Source organism: Dermacentor variabilis, chromosome 7 (assembly GCF_050947875.1).
Source record: "Dermacentor variabilis isolate Ectoservices chromosome 7, ASM5094787v1, whole genome shotgun sequence".
Lineage (NCBI taxonomy): Eukaryota > Metazoa > Arthropoda > Arachnida > Ixodida > Ixodidae > Dermacentor > Dermacentor variabilis.
Genome location: NC_134574.1, coordinates 14,305,918 through 14,326,054, shown reverse-complemented (window position 1 = coordinate 14,326,054; position 20,137 = coordinate 14,305,918). Strand labels below are relative to the sequence as shown.

The window sequence follows — 20,137 nt, the reverse complement described above, 5'->3', positions numbered from 1 at the left end:
AACAGTCATTAATCTGAGGTACAAAGAGATCGTTATAAAGTATTAATTTAATCTTGTCTGTCAGAACATGTCGAAGTCTAGAAAGCACACCACACGCTCGTGATAGACTGGCACACACACAATGTACTTGAGCATCCTAGCTTAAATGTTCGGTCAAGATTGCTCGTAGTGTTTGAACCTCACCCGTAAGAGGCATTCTTTTCACACCGTAGATACAAATCAAGTGAATGGTTAACTGTCTTTGGAAAGTTGTGAATCAAACTGATTTTGTTTTGGTGATATTAATTTCAATTCAATTTGCATGTGTGACATTTTTGAAGCGTTCTGTTGGCTAAGCGAGAGAGCTCATGACGATCTCATGCTTGGACGAATATCTTTGAGTCATCGGCAAAAAATAATGAACTGTGCATTGTTACTAAATTTTACGGCGTAATTTATATATATGTTAAAGAATATCAGTGCTAATGTGCTTCCTCAAAGGACCCCTGCCGCAATATCTTCTAAGAGAGAAAGCTAATTTGTGATTGCTACTTCCTATTTTCTGTGCTTTAAATATTATTGTAGAAGCGAAAGAGGTAGACCACGAAACCACAATGATTATTTGAGCAAACAAGGTTCGACGACTCATTTTATCGGAAGCCTTGAAGAAGTTCACAAAGACGCCTAGAAGTAATTTTTTTCTTCAAAACCACGTCGTAATATTATTCCTTTCTGCGTCAGTAAAGCCAGTTCTGTGGACATGCGCTGCCGGACGCCGAACTGTTGCGGTCGTGTACAACAGTGTTTTTCGCAATAACGAGGTCACTCTATTGCCAATTACTTTTTCCCCATCCTTAGAAAAAACAGGGAGGACAAAAACAAGTCGATAACATTGTTACGGAAGGATGAAAGAAGAGAGAAAGGAAGAAGAAGATCGCGAGACGCTGGCTGCTACGTGTTGTTACTAGGCAGCCATTTTAACCCCAATGACTCTGCTTGTACATGCATTGTAAATACAGTTTTACTCCCAACATCCCCGTAACATATTGGTAGGAGATGCGGGGTACCACAGCTCGAAACTGAGCTCTGCAGGGGACGTCGCATCACCGTCCTAACCATGAATGACGGTGAGCACTCGGATTCAACTTCGTTTCCGCCTTCAACGTCACCATCGCCCGCTACGTCGCTGTCCCCTTCGGTTGTGGTTGTGCAACCCAAGGATCCCGGAACTTTCTGCGGGACCGATGGCGCCGACGTTGAAGAGTGGGTGCCTATGTACGAACGTGTGAGTGGAATCAACAGGTGAGACCCTAAGAAGCACAGCAAAGGTGTGGTTCGAAAACCATGAAGCGGAGCAGACCAGCTGGGACCAATCCGAAGAGAAGTTAACGAGTTGTTTGGCAAACCAGCCGGCCGTAGAATTGCCGCAAAGCAGGAACTGGCCTCTCGTGCCCAATTCCCCACAGAGTCCTCTCTTTCGTATATCCAGGACGTGCTGGCACTTTGTCGTAAAGCCGATCACGACATGACAGAAGCTGAGAAGGTAGAGCATGCGCTCAAGGGAATTGCTGACGACGCCTTTAATCTGCTCATGTGTAAAAGCTGCTGTACAGTTGATGCTATTATCAAAGAGTGCCGACAATTTGAGCAGGCCAAAAGCCGACGCGTCCTCCACCCATTCACCAGACTTCCCAATACTGCCGCAACGTTGACCTGTGAAGATCAGCCCGCAGAGCAGCATGCGTCGCCATCAAAGGACGCGGTGCGAATCGTTCGACGTGAACTGGACGCGATGGCGCCCGCAGCTTTCTGTTCGCGTAGCCCTGATGCTACCCCTTTTTCAGGTCCCCTCGTACAAGCCATCGTTCGACAGGAACTTGAAAACTTTGGCCTACATTCTGTCTGTGCTGTCACCAACTTCAGAGCCGACGAACGTCCTTCTACCATTTCCGTTCCACCCCGACGCTTCTCACCGCGTTATCGCTATACCGACTTAGTGGAGAACCGCGGACGACCAGTCGATATGTTTCAGCTGTCGACACATTCGTCATGTCGCCAGATACTGTCGCAACTCGTGGCCCACACCACCTCGCACGCCGACCAAGTGGAGATGTTTTGATGGAAATGTCCGCAATGTTTCACCCGCCGCCGAGTCTAACAGCGCCGACAACTCTTCTGGAAACACGTGGTACAGTCGCTCACCATCGCCGCGTGGACACCAGTCTCGCTCACCGCAAACACGTCGCCCATTTTCCCCTTCGCCGCAGCCACGTCGCCTTTCGTCCCCTGTGGCTTTTGGACGCACCCTTTCGGAAAACTAACAAATGCAGCCCTCGGAGATGGTGCGGCATTGCCTAATACTGCAGGAAATCCTCCGTCTGCGCCCACAAAGAGAAGTGTAATTGACGGTAAAATAGAAGCCGTAACCGCTCCAACCAGTCGTCGACACTGGAGCCCGCTTCTCTGTGATGAGTGCTAGCCTAGATAGACGGTTAAAGAAGGTCCTCACCCCAGCAGCTGCTCGAGTGCTTCGTGTGGCCGACGGCGGCGTGCTGGTTGTACTTAGAATGTCTACTGCGAGCATATGTATAGCCAGCCGCCCTACATCTGTTCTCATTCATGTGATCGACAACTGCCCTCATGACATTATCCTTGGATTGAACATTTTATCCCATCATTCCGCTGTCATCCACTGCCAACCGGCGTTCTTCAGTTGGAACTGCCTCAAGTCGCCGATGCTCCGAGCACCGCTCCACCGCTCTTGTGTTCGCTTCAAGATGTGCGTCTGTCACCTGAGGCAGTCACGTCGCTTTGACCGCACAGCCACAGATTCCCGACAGTTAATATATCCTTCGCCCCATCATCGACGTGCTTTTGGACGGGAACGTTGCCCTTTCGCATACGCTGGTGACGATTACTAATAATAACGTCGTTCTACCGCTTCTGAATTTCAGCCTGTGCCCTCAAGTGCTTCCAGCCGGCTTGTTCTTGGCCAGCGCTTCTAATACTCCCGAATTTGACATTGAAAGTCTGAATGCCGAGAGTGTTTCTTACCCCCAATTGCAGCTCACAGCTCTGGGTCCCTAACGGATGACTTTGCGAAGAAGATTGCACCTGACCTCACCTCTGCACAGACCACAGATATACGCCTCCTCCTCGAATCGTACCTTGACATCTTTGATTTCGGTAAGAAGCCTTTAGGGCAAACATCTGTTGTTCACAATTGTATCAACACTGGAGACAGGAATCCTATTCGTCGGCGTCCCTATCGTATATCGCATGCTGAACGTCAAGTCATCCAATCAGAAGTGGACAAAATGCTCCGCAAAGGAGTCATCTAGCCATCAGCCAGCCCTTGGGCTTCGCCTGTCGTCCATGTGAAGAAAAAAAAGATGGTACCTGGCGTCTTTGCGTCGATTATTGCCATTTAAACAAGATCACCCGAAAAGACGTCTACCCACTACCACGCATCGATGACGCCTTGGACTGCTTGCACGGGGCTAAATACTTCTCGTCCATCGATCTTGGGTCCGGCTACCGGCAGAGTTCAGTTGATGAAATGGACCCCGAGAAGGCGGCCTTCATCACGCCGGATGGCTTATACCAGTTCAAAGTCATGCCCTTTGGCCTATGCAATGCTTCTGCGGCACTTGAACGTATGATGGACCCTCTTCTGCGAGGCTACAAATGGACCTGTTACCTTGACGACGTTATTGTTTTTTGCCCATATTCGGCTGCCACCTTACCAGACGCGCTGCCATTCTTGCGGTCTTCCGAAAAGCCGGCCTCCAACCTCCTCGAAGTGTCAATTCGGGCGCCGTCAGATTACCGTGTTGGGACACCTCATTGACGCATCTGGCGTCCAACCAGGTCCGGAAAAAGTTCGTGGCGTACGCAGTTTCCGTGTGCCACGTTCTGCTTCTGACGTGCGCTGCTTCGTCGGCCTGTATTCTTATTTTCGCCGTTTCGTTAAAAACTTCGCCGACGTTGCTCGGCCTTTAACAGATCTTCTACAGAAGAAGACGCCGTTCTCATGGGACCCTTACTAACGTCACGCGTTCGCCGCTCTCATCGAGTTTCTGACCACCTCTCCTATACTTGCCTACTTTCATCCATCTGCACCGACCGAACTCCACACTGACGCAAACGGCCACGGCATCGGTGCTGTTCTCGCCCAACAGCAGAATGGTACAGAGTGCGTGATAGCTTACGCCAGCCGCCTGCTGTCACCTGCTGAGAGAAATTACTCCGTCACCGAGCGGGAGTGCTTGGCTTTAGTTGGGGCTGTCTCCTAGTTCCAGCCATATTTGCACGGCCGTAGGCTTTCGGTCGTAACATACCACCACGCCCTCTGCTGGCTGTCTTCCCATCGGGACCCCACAGGACGGCTTGGTCGCTGGGCTTTGTGGCTCCAGGAATTTTCATTTATTGTCAACTATAAGTCTGGATGTCTGCACAAGGACGGTGACCACGTCTCGCGTCAACCCGTGGATCCTCCCGATCCTGTTGCGCATGATCCGGTGACCTGCGTGATGGCTTTGACTAACATGACCAACATGCGCGCTGAACAACAACGCGACGCATTCTTACAGTCCATAACCGCCGGAGTGCAATCTGGCTGCACAGACGGCACGTGCCGCATGTTCGTGCTGAATGACGGCATCCTCTACCACCGAAATATCAACCCTGACGACCCTGATTTGCTCCTTGGCCTTCGTCTTGTGCGATCCGTCGTTCTCGAACAACTTCACGATGCACCGACGGCGGGACACCTTGGAGTTTTGCGTACATACGGCCACGTACGACGCCAGTTCTTCTAGCCGGGTTTCTACCCCCCCGCGCGTCCTTATGTCGCAACTTTCGAATTGTGACAGCGCCGGAAGAAACCTCCCCTGCTACCCGTTGACCGACTCCATCCAATTGAAGTTCCCTCTGAACCATTCTCCCGCGTAGGACTTGACCTGCTTGGCCATTTTCCGATGAGAACTAGAGGGAATAAATGGATCACTGTCCCGACTGATTGCGCGACACGCTACGCGATAACAAAGGCGTTGACGACTGGTTGCGCAACTGACGTCACTGATTTTCTCCTTCACGACGTCATTCTCCAGCACGGTGCACCTCGACAGTCACAGACCGCGGCCGCTCCTTCTTGTCTCGAGTGTGGAAGACCTCCTCCGCTCTTGTGCCACTGAGCACAAGTTGTCCACCGCCTACCACCTGCAAACGAACGGTCTTACGGAACGTCTCAACCGAACACTAACAGACATGCTGTCGGTGTACCTTTCGAACGATCACCGCGACTGGGACGCCACGCTGGCCTACCTCCCATTCGCGTATAAGTCATCTCGACATGACACCACGGGATATTCACCCTTTTATCTTTTGTATGGATGCAACCCCACTTACGCTTTGACACCATCCTACCTTTTGTACCCCGCGTTGCCATTGAGTACGCTCGTGAAGTCATCGATCATGCTCACAAGGCCGGCAAGTCGCCCGATCTGGCTTATTCGCCTCGCAGCATCTGCAAAAAAATTATGACTGGTGCCATCGCGATTTTCAGTTCGCTCCAGGTGCTTGGGTGCTACTTTGGTCACCATGTTGTAGGGTTGCCTTCTCCCAGAAGCTTCTCTCTCGCTACACAGGGCCTTATGAAGTCCTACGTCAGGTTAACGATGTCACTTACGAGATCACGCCGTTACAGTTTCGTCCAACCTCAAGTGCGCCACCTGTTGACGTCGTGCGCGTTTCGCGGCTGAAGCCATACTTCGCTCGCTGTTCTTCGCCTACCACGCGCCGAGACGGCGCTTCAGCACCCGGGGGTTCTGTTACGGAAGGATTAAAGAAGAGAGAGAGGAAGAAGATCGCGAGACGCTGGCTGCTGTGTGTTGTTGCTAGTCAGCCATTTTGACCCCATTGCCTCTGCTTGTATATATGTTGTAAATACAGTCTTATATTCCCAACATCCGCGTAACAATATGAAAAATTACTTTTCTCTCCGTTCTTAAACAAAACCTTTACTTTCGCGTGTTGCATTTTTTTCGGAAAAATGCCCGCAGGAGGAGACATGTTATTTATGACGTTAAGCACATGTACAATAAGATAAAGTGCAAGCATTATTGGCCGTATTTGAAGTCCGACAATATCTCGAGCTACACTGTTATTTGGGCTCGAGAATATGGAATAAGTATCCTCGTCTGTAGGCGGAGAAAAATGCTGAGTGAACGTTCAGTTCATTTAGGAAGCTCATAGCTGCATTGTTGTGGACGTTTGACATCAAATTAGTAAAGTAGATATTAAATCGCACTGCTAGTGCCCGGCCCTTGACCTTATCATTCATCGTAAGCTGTAGTTCATTTAGCCCATGTCTACGATTCGAAATCTTGTTAAGTTCGCGCCATAGAACATCCATTTGACCAGCATTGTAAAAACAAGTTTTGGTAATGCGTATTTCTCGTGCTACACAAGAAGCATGTTACAAAATTCGTAATTTTTTAAAGGAGGAAAACTCAGTGGACCGAGTTCTCTATTTGTATGAAGTCCATATACTCAAGCGTACGCCATGGCTTCCTGACTTTGTTTGGCTTACTTATCATTCTAGGTCTAAACGACTGGTCATACCTTGTAATAGATGACATGCAAACGACGCGTCTCTAAGAGAGAGAGAGAGAGAGAGAAATTACAGAAAGGCAGAGAGGTCGGCCTGAGAAATGTTTCCATAAAAGTTACACACGCTTCGTCAGCATTTCTGCACTGATATATTGGTGTCCAATCTATGTTTTCTATTTTATGACGAAACGTATCCAGTGTTCTTGTATTATTACCTTGAATGATAAATGCAGCGGGGTGATCTCTGCAGCTTCTTCATAATTCATTTTCTTTGCAAAACATATATATGGCCAAGTGATCACTCACGTCCACGGCAATAACGCCTGATGCAATGTTGCTACCTATGCATTGGACATAAAGAAGTCAAGGAGCGCTTCAGAAGCGCAACTAATGCGCGTAGGTTCTGTATTAAATTTATGCAGTCAAACACGGTAAGTAATCATTGTAATTCACGGGAATGAGATATGGGTTGTAGGATATTGATATTGCGGCTACCGCCTATTACCATGTCCAGCTTATTGCAGGAGGAGAAGTCGAGTGGGTTTTCTATGAAACCCAGAAACCTCTCAACATTTCCATCTGGAACACGGCAGACAACTGCAAAATTATCTTTCCCGCATTGCAGGGCTAGGGCTTCATAATCATTAGTGATGCTCGAAAAGTCAATAATGACTGCACATGAGAGTTTAGTGGATACAAGTTGCGCTATGCCTCCCCCTCGACAGCGCTTTCTGTTCTAAAAAGAACGTGTTAAAACGAGGTAAGTGCAGTACGTCCATATCAGAAACGTGCCGAGTGTCTGTTATCCTAATCACATGAAAATACATTAATACGTTCATTGTCAGAGAGAGAGAGAGAGAAACAACTTTATTTAGTCACCTGCAGAACGACATCATGACTAAATGGCGCCACGACGCGGGCCCTGACGTCTTCTCAGCGGGTGGTCTCTACTCAACTCCAGCGCGTGGCGCGTGACCCGCGGTCGGTCGCCCTGAGGGGCAACGTTCTGTCGGTTTCGCTCGGCCTTTATCTTTCAAGAGCCACCGAGACCTGCTGGATGACCCAGGTTTGGTTTTTGTAGTCGTAAAAGCAGTGCAATTGGAACATAGATGGACGAAAAGGAGACAAGGGGGCGCACGCCATTTCATTTCTTCTGAAATTAAACCAACTTGCCCAACTTCCAGCCTTGTTAGTAGTTGAACAAGGAGTGTTGCTGAAGACGATGTTTGGACAAGGGCGCTTGTCCTCATCAGGAAGCATTCATGGCTCAACTACTGCTCATCGCTTCAAGTGTCCATCTTCCTGTGCCATGCGCATTATGTTGTGTATAGACTCCTTTACAACAGTACTTTGATTAGCACTCCATGTCATTCGCAGAACTGTTGCCCAGTGGAAATGAGACATGATCAGACACTCCCTCTGCAACTTTTCAGGTGTCATCTGTTCCGAGTAACAGTGGACAATCAGCTGGGTCACCACAAGTCTAAATTCCTCTTGGCACACATTTATAACCACCCAATGGCCTTCATGCATACTATTGAAAGCAAGGCAGTTCACAAAAGCTTGCAGCCGCAAACTCACCGGCTTGCAGACGGGTAGCCATGTCATATGCCAGGCACGACCTAGCAATTGCCTCGCCATGGCCAGTCGTGGAGATGGCACACACAGAGTCGTCGGCGAATCCACCAGCGCCCACCAGTGGGCTGTCACCCACCCGGCCGCAAAGTTGACCCGTAAGGCCCCCTGTTGATGTGGCGCACGCCATGCGGCCGGCTACGTCCACTGCCACAGCACCAACTGTGTCGTGCTCTCTGCGTGGAGGTCATGCCCTCACTATATGCAAGACCCAAGTGTGCAACGAGGAGGAATGACCTGTAATAAGGTACTTTAGGTAAATTGAATCCCCCATTTAGTTATCTTAATAAAACAGACAGAAAAAATCCCTATACACTAGCACAACGCTCATTCTTTCCTTACCAGACCACAAGAAATCGATCGATTTAGCTCAGACCTTTTCAACACGTCGTTACCATTTCCATAAAAAGCGTTCCATGAGCAGTGCCATGTGGACCATATGCAATAAGGAGTGTACTTTAAACTGTTATTTGTTTTATTTTTTTTTCAGAAACTTGTCGTCTTATGCGCCGGCGGGTAGCTACGCCTCTACTTCCTGTAGTGCACCAAGATATCCGAGTACTTCTTGAATATCCAATCATCATCTTCATCACAGTCGTTGGTCCCTGTTCTCTGCGTGTCGGAGACGGCTCGGCGTGCATGATCTCGATTTGATTCCCCGCGAGAGACTCGTGTTCCGGCGTCCAGAGGATTTGTGGTGCTTATATCTCGGTGTTGGTCAAGACCTGAAGTCCTGCCTTTCCGATCCTTCCGTTCATATACCTTCTGCATGCTTCTTGCGAGTCCGTCACCATGGTAACCAGGGTCTTCTTGAACGTTGCGATGGCCTGCGCTATGCCCAGTTCTTCCGCTGTACTCGCATCCTTGGCACGTATGGATGTGGCTGTAAGTTGTTCACCCTTCTCGTCGACCCCACTGATTGCAAATCGGTCGTTTGTTCTGTACGCAGCTGCGTCTGTGTATCTCACATTTTCTTCTTTGCTGTTGGTGCGTTCGAGTATGTGCTTGAGCGCCTGTATTCTCCCCTGTCTCCTTTCCTTATCGTACTCGGGATGCATCTTTCTGGCATTGGTGCTTATGTGTAGCTTGTCTTTGATCTCATGTGGGATACGCTGTGGTAGGTGCCTTTCATCCTTGACTTGGTAGCACAGATCTTGGAGCAGGGCTCTTCCCGTCTTTGTTAGCTTAGGCTCTACAGTTTGTTGAGGTTGTGCGCTTCCACGAGCTTTTCCTACGTGTTGTGGACTCCCATTTTGAGTAGTTTCGCTGTAGACGTGGAGGGGGACAGGCCCAAGTCAATTTTGTAGGATTTTCTGATGAGGGCGTTTACTTTGTCTCGTTGACTGCTCTTCATGTCAACGTATGGTGTCCCGTACCTGACGATGCTCGTGAGCAGCGCTTGGTATCATTCTCGTGCAGTCTTCTTCCTTGAGTCCGTGACTTTTGCTCATCACTATTTTGATAAGGTGGGTTAATTATTGCACTGTTCTTTGAATCAGGAGTCAGAGGATGCGAAGTGTCGTAACCTGCGGAATCATAATGCTTCCCACCTTTACTACCGGGTCTAGTATGTGCTGCGGTTGTCGGCCTCTTGTGCGCTTTCTTAGCACCTAGGGCTCCGACTTTTCAGGTGCGCACGTCAGGCCACATGCTTCCAGGTACTTTTCCGTTGTGTCAACCGCTTCTTGCAGAGCTTCTTGCTGTTTACCTGTCCATCCTCCCGTAGTACAGATGGTGAGGTCGTCAGCGTATATTGCATGACGAATTCCTTTTATTTGCTTCAGTTGCTTGGATAGCTAGCTCATCACCATATTGAATAGCATCGGCGAAATGACGGAGCCTTGTGGCGTTCCCTTTCACGGTATGTCAAATTGCTCAGAGCGTAGGTTGCCCATCCTCACAGTGGCTGTCCGTTCTCTCAGAAAATATTTGATGTAATTATATATTTTTGCGCCTCAGTTATATACCTTGAGGTGTTGCAGTATGGTTTCGTGTGACACGTTGTCAAAATCCCCTTTCACGTCAAGTGCAAGGATGGCTCTATTGCTGTGCGTGTTCCATTTGTCAATGACTTTTTCCTTTACCTGCAGTAATTCGTCTTGCGTAGACAGGTGAGCTCTAAATCCGAACATGGTGTTTGGGACGGGTCCGTTGTCTTCCAGATGTTCGATCATGCGGTTGTGGACCATGTGATCGTAGACTTTTCCAGCACACGAGGTGAAGGATATAGGCTGAAGGTTCTGCACGCTGATGGGCTTGTTGGGTTTAGGTATCATGGTTACATCGGCATGTTTCCATTCCAGTGGTACTTTACCGTCTTCCCAGCACATGATGTATTTTAAGAGCGCGTCTACAGAGGGTCCGTCAAGGCTCCGGAGGGTCTTGTTTATTCTGTCGTACCCCGGCGCCATGTTGCGGGTGAGCTTGCTCAAGGCCGTCTCGGTTTCTGCTTCTGTGAAGGGCCGATCCAGTTCTAGATTTAGGTTGCCTCGATACTCGTCAAAGTGCGAATCTACGGTTATGTTCCGCTCCGTACCGAGGAACTTCTCCTTCACTCCTTTGATAACATCTTCCTCTTTCCCCGAGTGGTTGTGTATGAGCCTCTGCACTTTCTGTATTGCGGCGGTCTTGTTCTCCTTCTTTGATAGGAGAGTCTGTGATAGGAGTACGGCCCAAGTGTGCTTGCTGCTTAAGGTCCCTTGAAGCTTGTTACATGTTTCGCGCCAGCTCTTTCTTTCTAGTTTTTCAGAGTACTCTTGCGTTTCCTTGATCAGCTTGGAGATTCAAATTTTGAGTTTCCGGTTGCACTTGTTACGCTGCCAGCGTTTCGCGAAACCCCACCGCGGCTCCCGCAGGGGGAGTAAGGAGGGGGGGGGGGTCTACGACGGGGGTGACTTGCGACAGTGTGAGTGTCCTCGTATACTTGTCGGCTATTTCCACGACTCCTCTGATCCATATTTCTATGTCGTCTATCGTCGCATTAATGGCACTCTCGTCTTTGTAAAAGGCCTGCCAGTCCGTGATCTTGGCTTTTCCGATTTTCATCGTTGCTTGGTGGTGCGGGATGATCGTTTGCACTATATAATGGTCGCTGCCCAGATTCTCGTCCATGCAGCTCCACTGACCTGTTTGAGTCCGTGTACGAATGTGATGTCGGGGCTAGTCTTTCTAAATACACTGTTGCCGATGCGCGTTGTTGTCTGCAGGTCGTTGAGTAGCGTGAGGAGGTGTTGTTGAGCTACGTTGTGCACACCTTCTACTTGTTTCTTTGAGGCCGCGTAACCCCAGACCACACCCCCACCCCCATGGGGAGCAATAAAATCTCCAACGACTATCAGCCCGTTACCCTTGCTCAACTTTTTCACCTCTCGCATTTGGTTGTCTAGATCCTTTGGGTGGTCCTTGGGTGGGCTGTACACGTTTGACACAAAGAGGTTTTGCTGCTGTTTTTTCTCGGGTACGATTTCGACGAGGGTGTGTTCGATGCCGTGTTGGATGTCGTGTCGCCGAGCCTTGATGGCCTTCTTGGTCAGGATTGCTGTCATCGTTTTACCGTCGGTGACGTGAGTGAGGTAACCACTGACTTTGAACTCTTCAGCTTCGGCTTCTTGTAAGGCTATACTATGTAGGTCAAACTGCATGCAGAATTGTACAAGATTGCTTCTCTTCGGGTAGAATCACAGTTCCATTGCCAAATTTTGAGCCGTGGGTGTTGCTTGTAGTCACCTTTTTCTTTAGTTAGCCTCGCCATCTTGTTCGCTTAGAGTCTGCATTATCTTGGCTTCTCTCGCAGGGTACTTATGTTTCGTGCGAGCATTATCTCTTTCTTCTAGCATGTGGATGCGTTGACTGAAACTTTCTCCTGATTGGGTCATTTTGGTCTGTAGAGCCTGAATCTGGTTCTCTACTTCGCTTTTGAGAGATTGGAACGCAGTCTGTATCATCTGTGCTACGGTAGCTTGCATAACCTGCGTTACTCTGGACAGCGTGGTTTCCATCATGACGGTCACGTTGGCGTTGATGCGGTCTTCAGGTGTCTTGAAGTCGTTTTGCGTTATCACCGCTTGGTTCGACAGTGTTGATGGCTCTGGTCGTGTTGGTGATGATGGTGGTGGTGGGAATGATGGCCGCGGTAGTGGTGTTTGCGATTGCTGGGTCTGTTCTCTCCGTAGTTGTTTTATTTCCGACATCAGATATTTGAGCTGTTTTTCTGTGCTGGCTTCCTTCTCTTGTGTCTTCTTCTTTTGCTATTCTAGCTCTCGCGTCAATTCATCGTTCTGTCTTCGGAGAATCATTATCGTGTCTTCGTACCTCGAGTGTCTTGTGGTTTGAACGCCATTATTTTCCCTCGACGTATGATTGTGCACTGTGATGACGTTGGCCCAGCTTACCTTGCGCTGGGTTTCGTGTTCCAAGCCCGTTGCCGTTAACCAGGGGACGCTCTGTTTTCTTTCCCTCGATCTCGATCCCGACTTGGATCTGGATCTTTTTGTCTTTTCAGTCTCATTCGGTCACTGTGGCGATGGTGACATGGTCATCATGTGCTCGTTGTCGTCGGTAGTTACTACGCTGACCTGGTACCAGAAGCTTCTCTGTCTCGATCTTGACCACTCCCTGATTCTCAACGGTGGCGGGGCTCGTCTTAGCTTCCTTCGACAGTCTCTACTCGCCGTTTCAGGGGGCATTCCGCAGAGCTGACACTTAGGCTCGCATTGGTGGTTATTTGGATCAGTGTTGTGTTCTCCGCAGTTGTCACATAGGTTATCGTTTGGATAGGGCAGACGTCTTGTCTGTGTCCTATATATTCCCGCAAGATCTGCGCTACTGGACTGACTTTCTGTAGGGTGCGCAGCGGGTGAGCGTACATCCAACTTTAACGTAGAACGGCACGTGCAGGCCCTCGAAGGTGATCACCGCCGACGTCGACCTTCCCAGCATTCTAGCGTACAGGATTTTGCACTTGTTGGTCATTGCTAGTAGACCTACTAGCTGCTCGTCGGTGGTGCCCTCCTCTATTCCGTGAAGAACGCCACGTCCAATGCCCGGAATTGGCTTGAGGTACGGTGTGACTATTTCGGTACTTGTTATTTCTGCTAGTTTAAGTGCGCAATCCTCTTCTTCGGTACTTGCCAGAATGAAGTTTTGTTACCACTGTGTCTGTATGACCACTTTGGCGTAGAGCACCTGGAGTGTAACTCCGCATGCTCTTGCTATCACTCCGTCTTTACAGTTTGATACTTCAACACTGGCTTTGGGTCTGTAAGCAATCTTGTAATGGTTTTCTGGTAGCGGTGGGGTCGTTGGCCAGCGAGGACATGGCTTGCAGGCGTTGTTGTGGCCCCTAGGCTTTTGAGGGGCTTGTTGCCGTTTTCCATCATTCGTGTTCTACCCTTTCCTGTGCTCGTATGAGAACTCCTTCTGCGTCTTCCACGTTCCGATGGATTCTTTCTTCTTCTGATGTCGCGCTAGTAGCATCCCCCGCGGTCCGGTCTTGCATAGTGTTTTTCCGCTGTTACTGTCGAACGTCGGTACCGTGTCGTTCATCTCTACTTCATTATTTGTCATTCCTGTTATGGAGTTCATTCGGTCAACTTTCCAGGTTTCTTTTTTTTAATGAATGAATGAATGAATGGTTTATTTCATCATCAGTTCAGCATACATATCCATTCGTACGGCGAGAAGGGGTGGCGAAATAACAACTGAATGCCTGAGAATACGCCAATTCCCGCCCACACCACGATAGACCACGACAACGCTAGGTTGCGGCTACGTTTGAACGGAGAAAAAACATTCAGATAAGTCGTCGTCGGGCGGCCCGGAGTGCACGTGGATCTCGAGGGACGAGGCGCGAGGCGCGTGGCCTGAGTCTGCAGGGCTCACGGAGTAAGTCGCAGGATTTTTTGTATTCTGCTTAGTTGCATAATTAGTCAAGGTTAGTTAACCAACTTCTGAAGCAACGAAGTTACGCAAAAAATTCCAAATAGATACTGTTAGAGAGCTTTTTAAAACGTCTGATTAAATAGTTTCCATCTTTCTATCAATTAGGCATTAGTGTTATTCCGCTTAGTGCAGATGCCCGCCAAATACAAAAAAAAAATACCACGTGACATGATATGCTTGACAGCCCTGATTTCACTACTCCCAAACGCGCCACGTGAAAAAGAACATAGCATTTAGCCGGCTGTCCTGCCGCTGCACCTGCTTATCGCTGCCATAAACCGCCGCAAGGAAAGCTCAACGGGTGCATAAATCGCACATTCAACGTCTTCCTCACTGCCCTGTCGCTTTTTAAGCGGCAGCACACCCTGCTATATGCTATGTTAACTTATACGAGAAATGTTAGGGAGCGCTGGAATCCCGATGCGTAGCGGGTCTGTCACGTGGCATTTCTTTTCGCCAGTATCTGAACAAAGCGCAAAACAATACACCTACGTTGAAAAGGTTAACTTGACTGGTTTTGCAAAGCGCTCTAAAGCTTCCAATTGGCATTTTTTGCCTAACTTCGTTGCTTCACAAATGGGTAATTATTTTTGACTAAAGCAATACAGCAGAAACAAAAAATCGTGTGACTTACTCCATACAATTGTCAGCAACGCGCATTTGGTCGCGACTTCTTAAAGTGCATCGGCATATTTTTTTAAACTCCGGCTAAAGTTAGCTGGAACATCCTGTATATACATACAGCAAGCAGATTACCAAGAGCACTACAAGACATTCACTTATCGAAATATTACTCTGACGGTGCAAGTAAAGACCATCAGAATAACTTATACAAATCAGCTATTCACATAGGTCGTGCGCATAAAAATATTGTAAATGCAACAATACAATCGGTTCGCTCAGTAAAGCAATCAAAGTGCACACATGTTGAATTATTACTGCTAAATAAAGTCCGCAATGTGATTGGAACGAAGCTGTAGTACCTCTGATAGGTCAGTTCGGTGTGTCCTGAGTTTGACAAAAATTTAACTCGTACTTTGCCAGAAAGCCAGGAAATTTTTGTTATTCGCTCACGAAGCAGTATTAAGAATTATTTTGACATCAACAACATGGGCTCGTTGCATTTCAAAATGCGCATAGGACGGCACCTACAGCCCTCACAGAAATGCAACACAGCCGCCTGAAGGCAGCCTTTGTCACCCCAGGAGACATCAACTACATTAATAAAAACGTTGTGTGTGCATATGGTACAGCATAGCAATGGTGTTTCTTGCAATGTGACAGAATACTTAAAACCCATAATGAAAGCTCGAAAGTTCAGAAAGCATTTAGTTATATAGAAGACAATGTGGTGCTTTCACACTGCCAAATTTACCCTTGACAATACGGCTGCTTAAGTTGAGTCATGCAGCAGCGGTGGCAGTGTAGCAGTGTGTGCATGTTTGATTCATACATATTGGCTTCATAGCTTTGCGCTATCGCCTTGCCTACGCAATTCTCCAACACCTACTCGCGACCGTGCGCACGCAAGCAACCGGCCCAATCGCCACCAACGTGCGTCATCAGACTCTAGGCGTGATTCTGACAGCCCAGTGCTGCCCTCGGAGCTGTGCCTGCGCACAGTCGCCAGTAGCATGGCTATATAGACGTCCTACAGACCACTCGAGTTTATTTAGCAGCAGCAGTGGCGGTTTAGCAGTGTGTGCATGCTTGACTCATCCGTATTGGCTTCATAGGTTTGTGCTATGTACTTTGGTTTGAGACTGAGGTTGCCTCGGTAGTTCTAATAGTCCAAAAGTGCCTTGCGCCCCTTGACGTTACCTACGAGCTCCCACAGGATCATGAGATCCGGTTTTCGGATTTGCGCTTAGCTTGTTCGGATATTCATACGTGTTGGTCCTATGAACTTCGTGCTAACAAACCACTGCTTCCATTTCATTCTGCCCATTTCAAGTTGATCAAGAGAGGCATTGCTAACCTTTGCCTTAATAATGCTTTGAAAAAGTCGTGCCACCATACTGTTTCGTCTAGCTTTGCCTCTCAGTGCGAACGGCTTTCGCAGGCTGGTTATCCCTTGTCCCTACAAGTGTCAATAGCAGAACGAATTCTAAAAGAGCGTAGAAAAGACACCCAGCACGCAGATAATCGTGTAACTACTCGGGGTAGGACTAGCGTCAACCCCTATATTCACACCGTCTCACATAATCTGGAGAAAATCGCCCAGCGAGCGAATGTTCGTGTAGTGTTTTCTGCCCCTAACAAGCTAATGAGGATTTGCAAACTCACTAATCGCAATAAGGTAGCTCCTCTTTCCTGTGACAAGAACCACAAAAATAAGTTTGTTAATTGCGCACATCGTGTTCTTTATTGTTTTCCACTCAAGTGCGGAAAACGTTACGTTGGTCAAACTGGCCGATGTCTGAATGACAGGCTGCGCGAACATGGTTACAATGCCAAGAATTGTATTACAGCTGGGGGGTTTCTTGCGCAGCACTGCAAAACGTGTGGTTGCGAACCTGTCTTAGAGGAATGTGTCATTCTTGGTCGCAGTCGTAATCAGCTCACAAGAGAAATAATCGAAGCAAAGGCTATCATTGGTCTGGGCCATGCATATGTAAGCTCACCTTTATTATCATTAACAAGCAATGAATTGGCGTATCTCCGAGTCCAGCCACAGGCGGTCTGAATATGTTGCCACTTGGTTACTATCGGTATTGTTGCTTGGTTTCTTTGTTATCTCTTGATGTCATATGGTTTGCCGAGTGTATAAGTAGTCTTCTGTCACGAAATAAACCGTCAGTTGGAAGTTAGCGCTCACTCTGTTTTTCCGTTCCCTTTGATTACCCCTACCTCCTTCATTTGTTGCTCTTCCGAGCTGCGCTACAAGCCTAGAACTGTCATGACATACCAACTCGCAAAAACTACCACGTTTTTGACTCTGCTAAACCGCCACTGCTGCGGCTAAATGAAGTTGAGTGGCCTGTAGGACGCCTATATAGCCAGGCTACTGGCGACTGTGCGCAGGCGCAACTCCGAGGGTAGCAGGGAGCTGTCAGAATCACGCCTAGAGTCTGATGACGCACGTTTCTGTCGATTGGGCCGCTTGCTAGCGTGAGCACGGTCGCTTGTAGGAGTTGAGGAGTTGAGTAGGCAAGGCGATAGCGCAAACCTATGAAGCCAATACGGATGAGTCAAGCATGCACACACTGCTAAACAGCCACTGCTGCTGCTAAATAAACTTGAGTGATATGTAGCACGTCTATATAGCCATGCTACTGGCGACAGTGTGCAGGCACAGCTGCGAGGGCAGCAGTGAGCTGTCAGAATCACACCTATAGAGTCCGATGACGCACGTTGCTGGCGATTTGGCCGGTTGCTAGCATGCGCAAGGTCGCAAATAGGTGTTCAGGAGTTGCGTAGGCAAGGCGATAGCGCAAACCTATGAAGCCAATACGGATGAGTCCAGCATGCACACACTACTAAAGCGCCATTGCTGCTGCTAAATGAACTTGAGTGGTATGTAGCACGTCTATATAGCCATGCTACTGGCGACTGAGCGCAGGCGCAGTTCCGATGGCAGCAGTGAGGTGTCAGAATCACGCCTAGAGTCTGATGACGCACGTTGCTGGCGATTTGGCCGGTTGCTTGCGCCCTTGGAGCTGCGCCTGCGCACAGTCGCAGGTTGCATGGATATATAGACGTCCTGCAGACCTCTCAAGTTCATTTAGCAGCAGCAATGGCGGTTTAGCACTGTGTGCATGCGTGACTCATCCATATTGGCTTCATAGGCTTGCGCTATCGCCTTGCCTACACAACTCCTCAACACCTATTCGCGACTTTGCGCGTGCCAGCAACCGGCCAAATCGCCAGCAACGTGCGTCATCAGACTCTAGGCGTGATTCTGACAGCACACCCCTGCCATCGGAACTGCGCCTGCGCACAGTCGCAAGTAGCATGGTTATATAGACGTCCTACATACCACTCTAGTTCATTTAGCAGCAGCAGTGTCGGTTTAGCAATGTGTGCATGCTTGACTCATCCGTATTGGCTTCATAGGTTTGCGCTATCGCCTTGCCTACGCAACTCCTCAACTCCTACTCGCGACCGTGCGCGTGCAAGCAACCGGCCTAATCACCAGCAACTTGCGTCATCAGACTCTAGGCGTAATTCTGACGGCTCCCTGCTGCCCTCGGAGCTGCGCCTGCATACTGTCGCCAGTAGCCTGGATATATAGACGTCTTACAGACCAATCAAGTTCAATTTGCAGCAGCACTGGCGGTTTATCAGTGTGTGCATGTTTGACTCATCAGTATTGGCTTCATAGGTTTGTGCTATCGCATTGCCTACACAACTCTTCAACATCGACTCGCGACCTTGCGCGTGCCAGCAACCGGCCAAATCGTCAGCAACGTGCGTCTTCAGACTCTAGGCGTGATTCTGACAGCTCACAGCTGCCCTCGGAGCTGCGCCTGCGCACAGTCGCCAGTAGCATGGCAATATAGACGTCCTACAGACCACTCAAGTTAATTTAGCAGCAGCAGTGGTGGTTTAGCAGTGTGTGCATGCTTGAGTCATCCGTACTGGCTTCATAGGTTTGCGCTATCGCCTTGCCTACGCAACTCTTCAACACCTACTCGCGGCCGTGCGCGTGCAAGCAACCGGCCCAATCGCCAGCAACTTGCGTCATCAGACTCTAGGCGTAATTCTGACGGCTCCCTGCTGCCCTCGGAGCTGCGCCTGCATACAGTCGCCAGTAGCCTGGCTATAGAGACGTCCTACAGACCAATCAAGTTCATTTAGCAGCAGCAGTGGCGGTTTAGCAGTGTGTGAATGCTTGACTCATCCGAAGTGGCTTCATAGGTTTGAGCTATCGCCTTGGCTACACAACTCCTCAACACCTATTCGCGACCTTGCGCGTGCAAGCAACCGGCCAAATCGCCAGAAACGTGCGTCATGAGACTCTAGGCGTGATTCCGACAGCTCACTGCTGCCCTCGGAGCTGCGCCTGCGCACAGTCGCCAGTAGCATGGCAATATAGACGTCCTACAGACCACTCAAGTTCATTTAGCAGCAGTAGTGGCGGTTTAGCAGTGTGCGCATGCTTGACTCATACGTATTGGCTTCATAGGTTTTGCGTTATAGCCTTGCTTACACAACTCTTCAACACCTAACCGCGATCGTGCGCGTGCCCGCATCCGGCCAAATCGCCAGAAACGTGCGTCACAGACTCTAGGCGTGATTCCGACAGCCCAGTGCTGCCCTCGTAGCTGGGCCTGCGCACAGTCGCAGTAGCATGGCTATATAGACGTGCTACAGACCACTCAAGTTCATTTAGCAGCAGCAGTGGCGGTTTATCAGTACGCGCATGCTTGACTCATCCGTATTGGCTTGACAAGTTTGCGCTATCGCCTTGCCTACACAACTCCTCTACACCTATTCGCGACCTTGCGCGTGCCAGCAACCGGCCAAATTGTCAGCAACGTGCGTCATCAGACTCTAGGCGTGATTCTGACAGCTCCCTGCTGCCCTCGGAGCGGCGCTTACGCACAATCGCCAGTAGCATGGCTATATAGACGTTCTACAGACCACTCAAGTTCATTTAGCAGCAGCAGTGGTGGTTTAGCAGTGTGTGCATGCTTGACTCATCCGTATTGGCTTCATAGGTTTGCGCTATCACCTTGCCTACGCAACTCCTCAACTCCATCTCGCGACCTTGCGCGTGCCAGCAACCGGCCAAATAGCCAGCAACGTGCGTCATCAGACTCTAGGCGTGATTCTGAGAGCTCCCTCCTGCCCTCGGAGCTGCGCTTACGCACAGTCGCCAGTAGCATGGCTATATAGACGTTCTACAGACCACTCAAGTTCATTTAGCAGCAGCAGTGGTAGTTTAGCAGTGTGCGTGCTTGAGTCATCCATATTGGCTTCATAGGTTTGCGCTATCGCCTTGACTACACAGCTCAAGACCTATTCG

At 49.2% G+C, this 20,137-nt stretch overlaps 1 protein-coding gene across 3 annotated transcripts in view; it reads right to left on the bottom strand.

Annotated features, from left to right (window-relative positions):
- The window catches only part of LOC142587339 (isoaspartyl peptidase/L-asparaginase), a 712,895-nt gene that overhangs the window by 84,241 nt on the left and 608,517 nt on the right, over positions 1-20,137 (bottom strand). For all 3 annotated transcript variants that reach the window (XM_075698262.1, XM_075698261.1, XM_075698263.1), the window contains exon 5: positions 8,173-8,402. In XM_075698262.1, the coding sequence (XP_075554377.1) occupies positions 8,173-8,402 (230 nt within the window). The remainder of the gene's footprint in view (positions 1-8,172; positions 8,403-20,137) is intronic.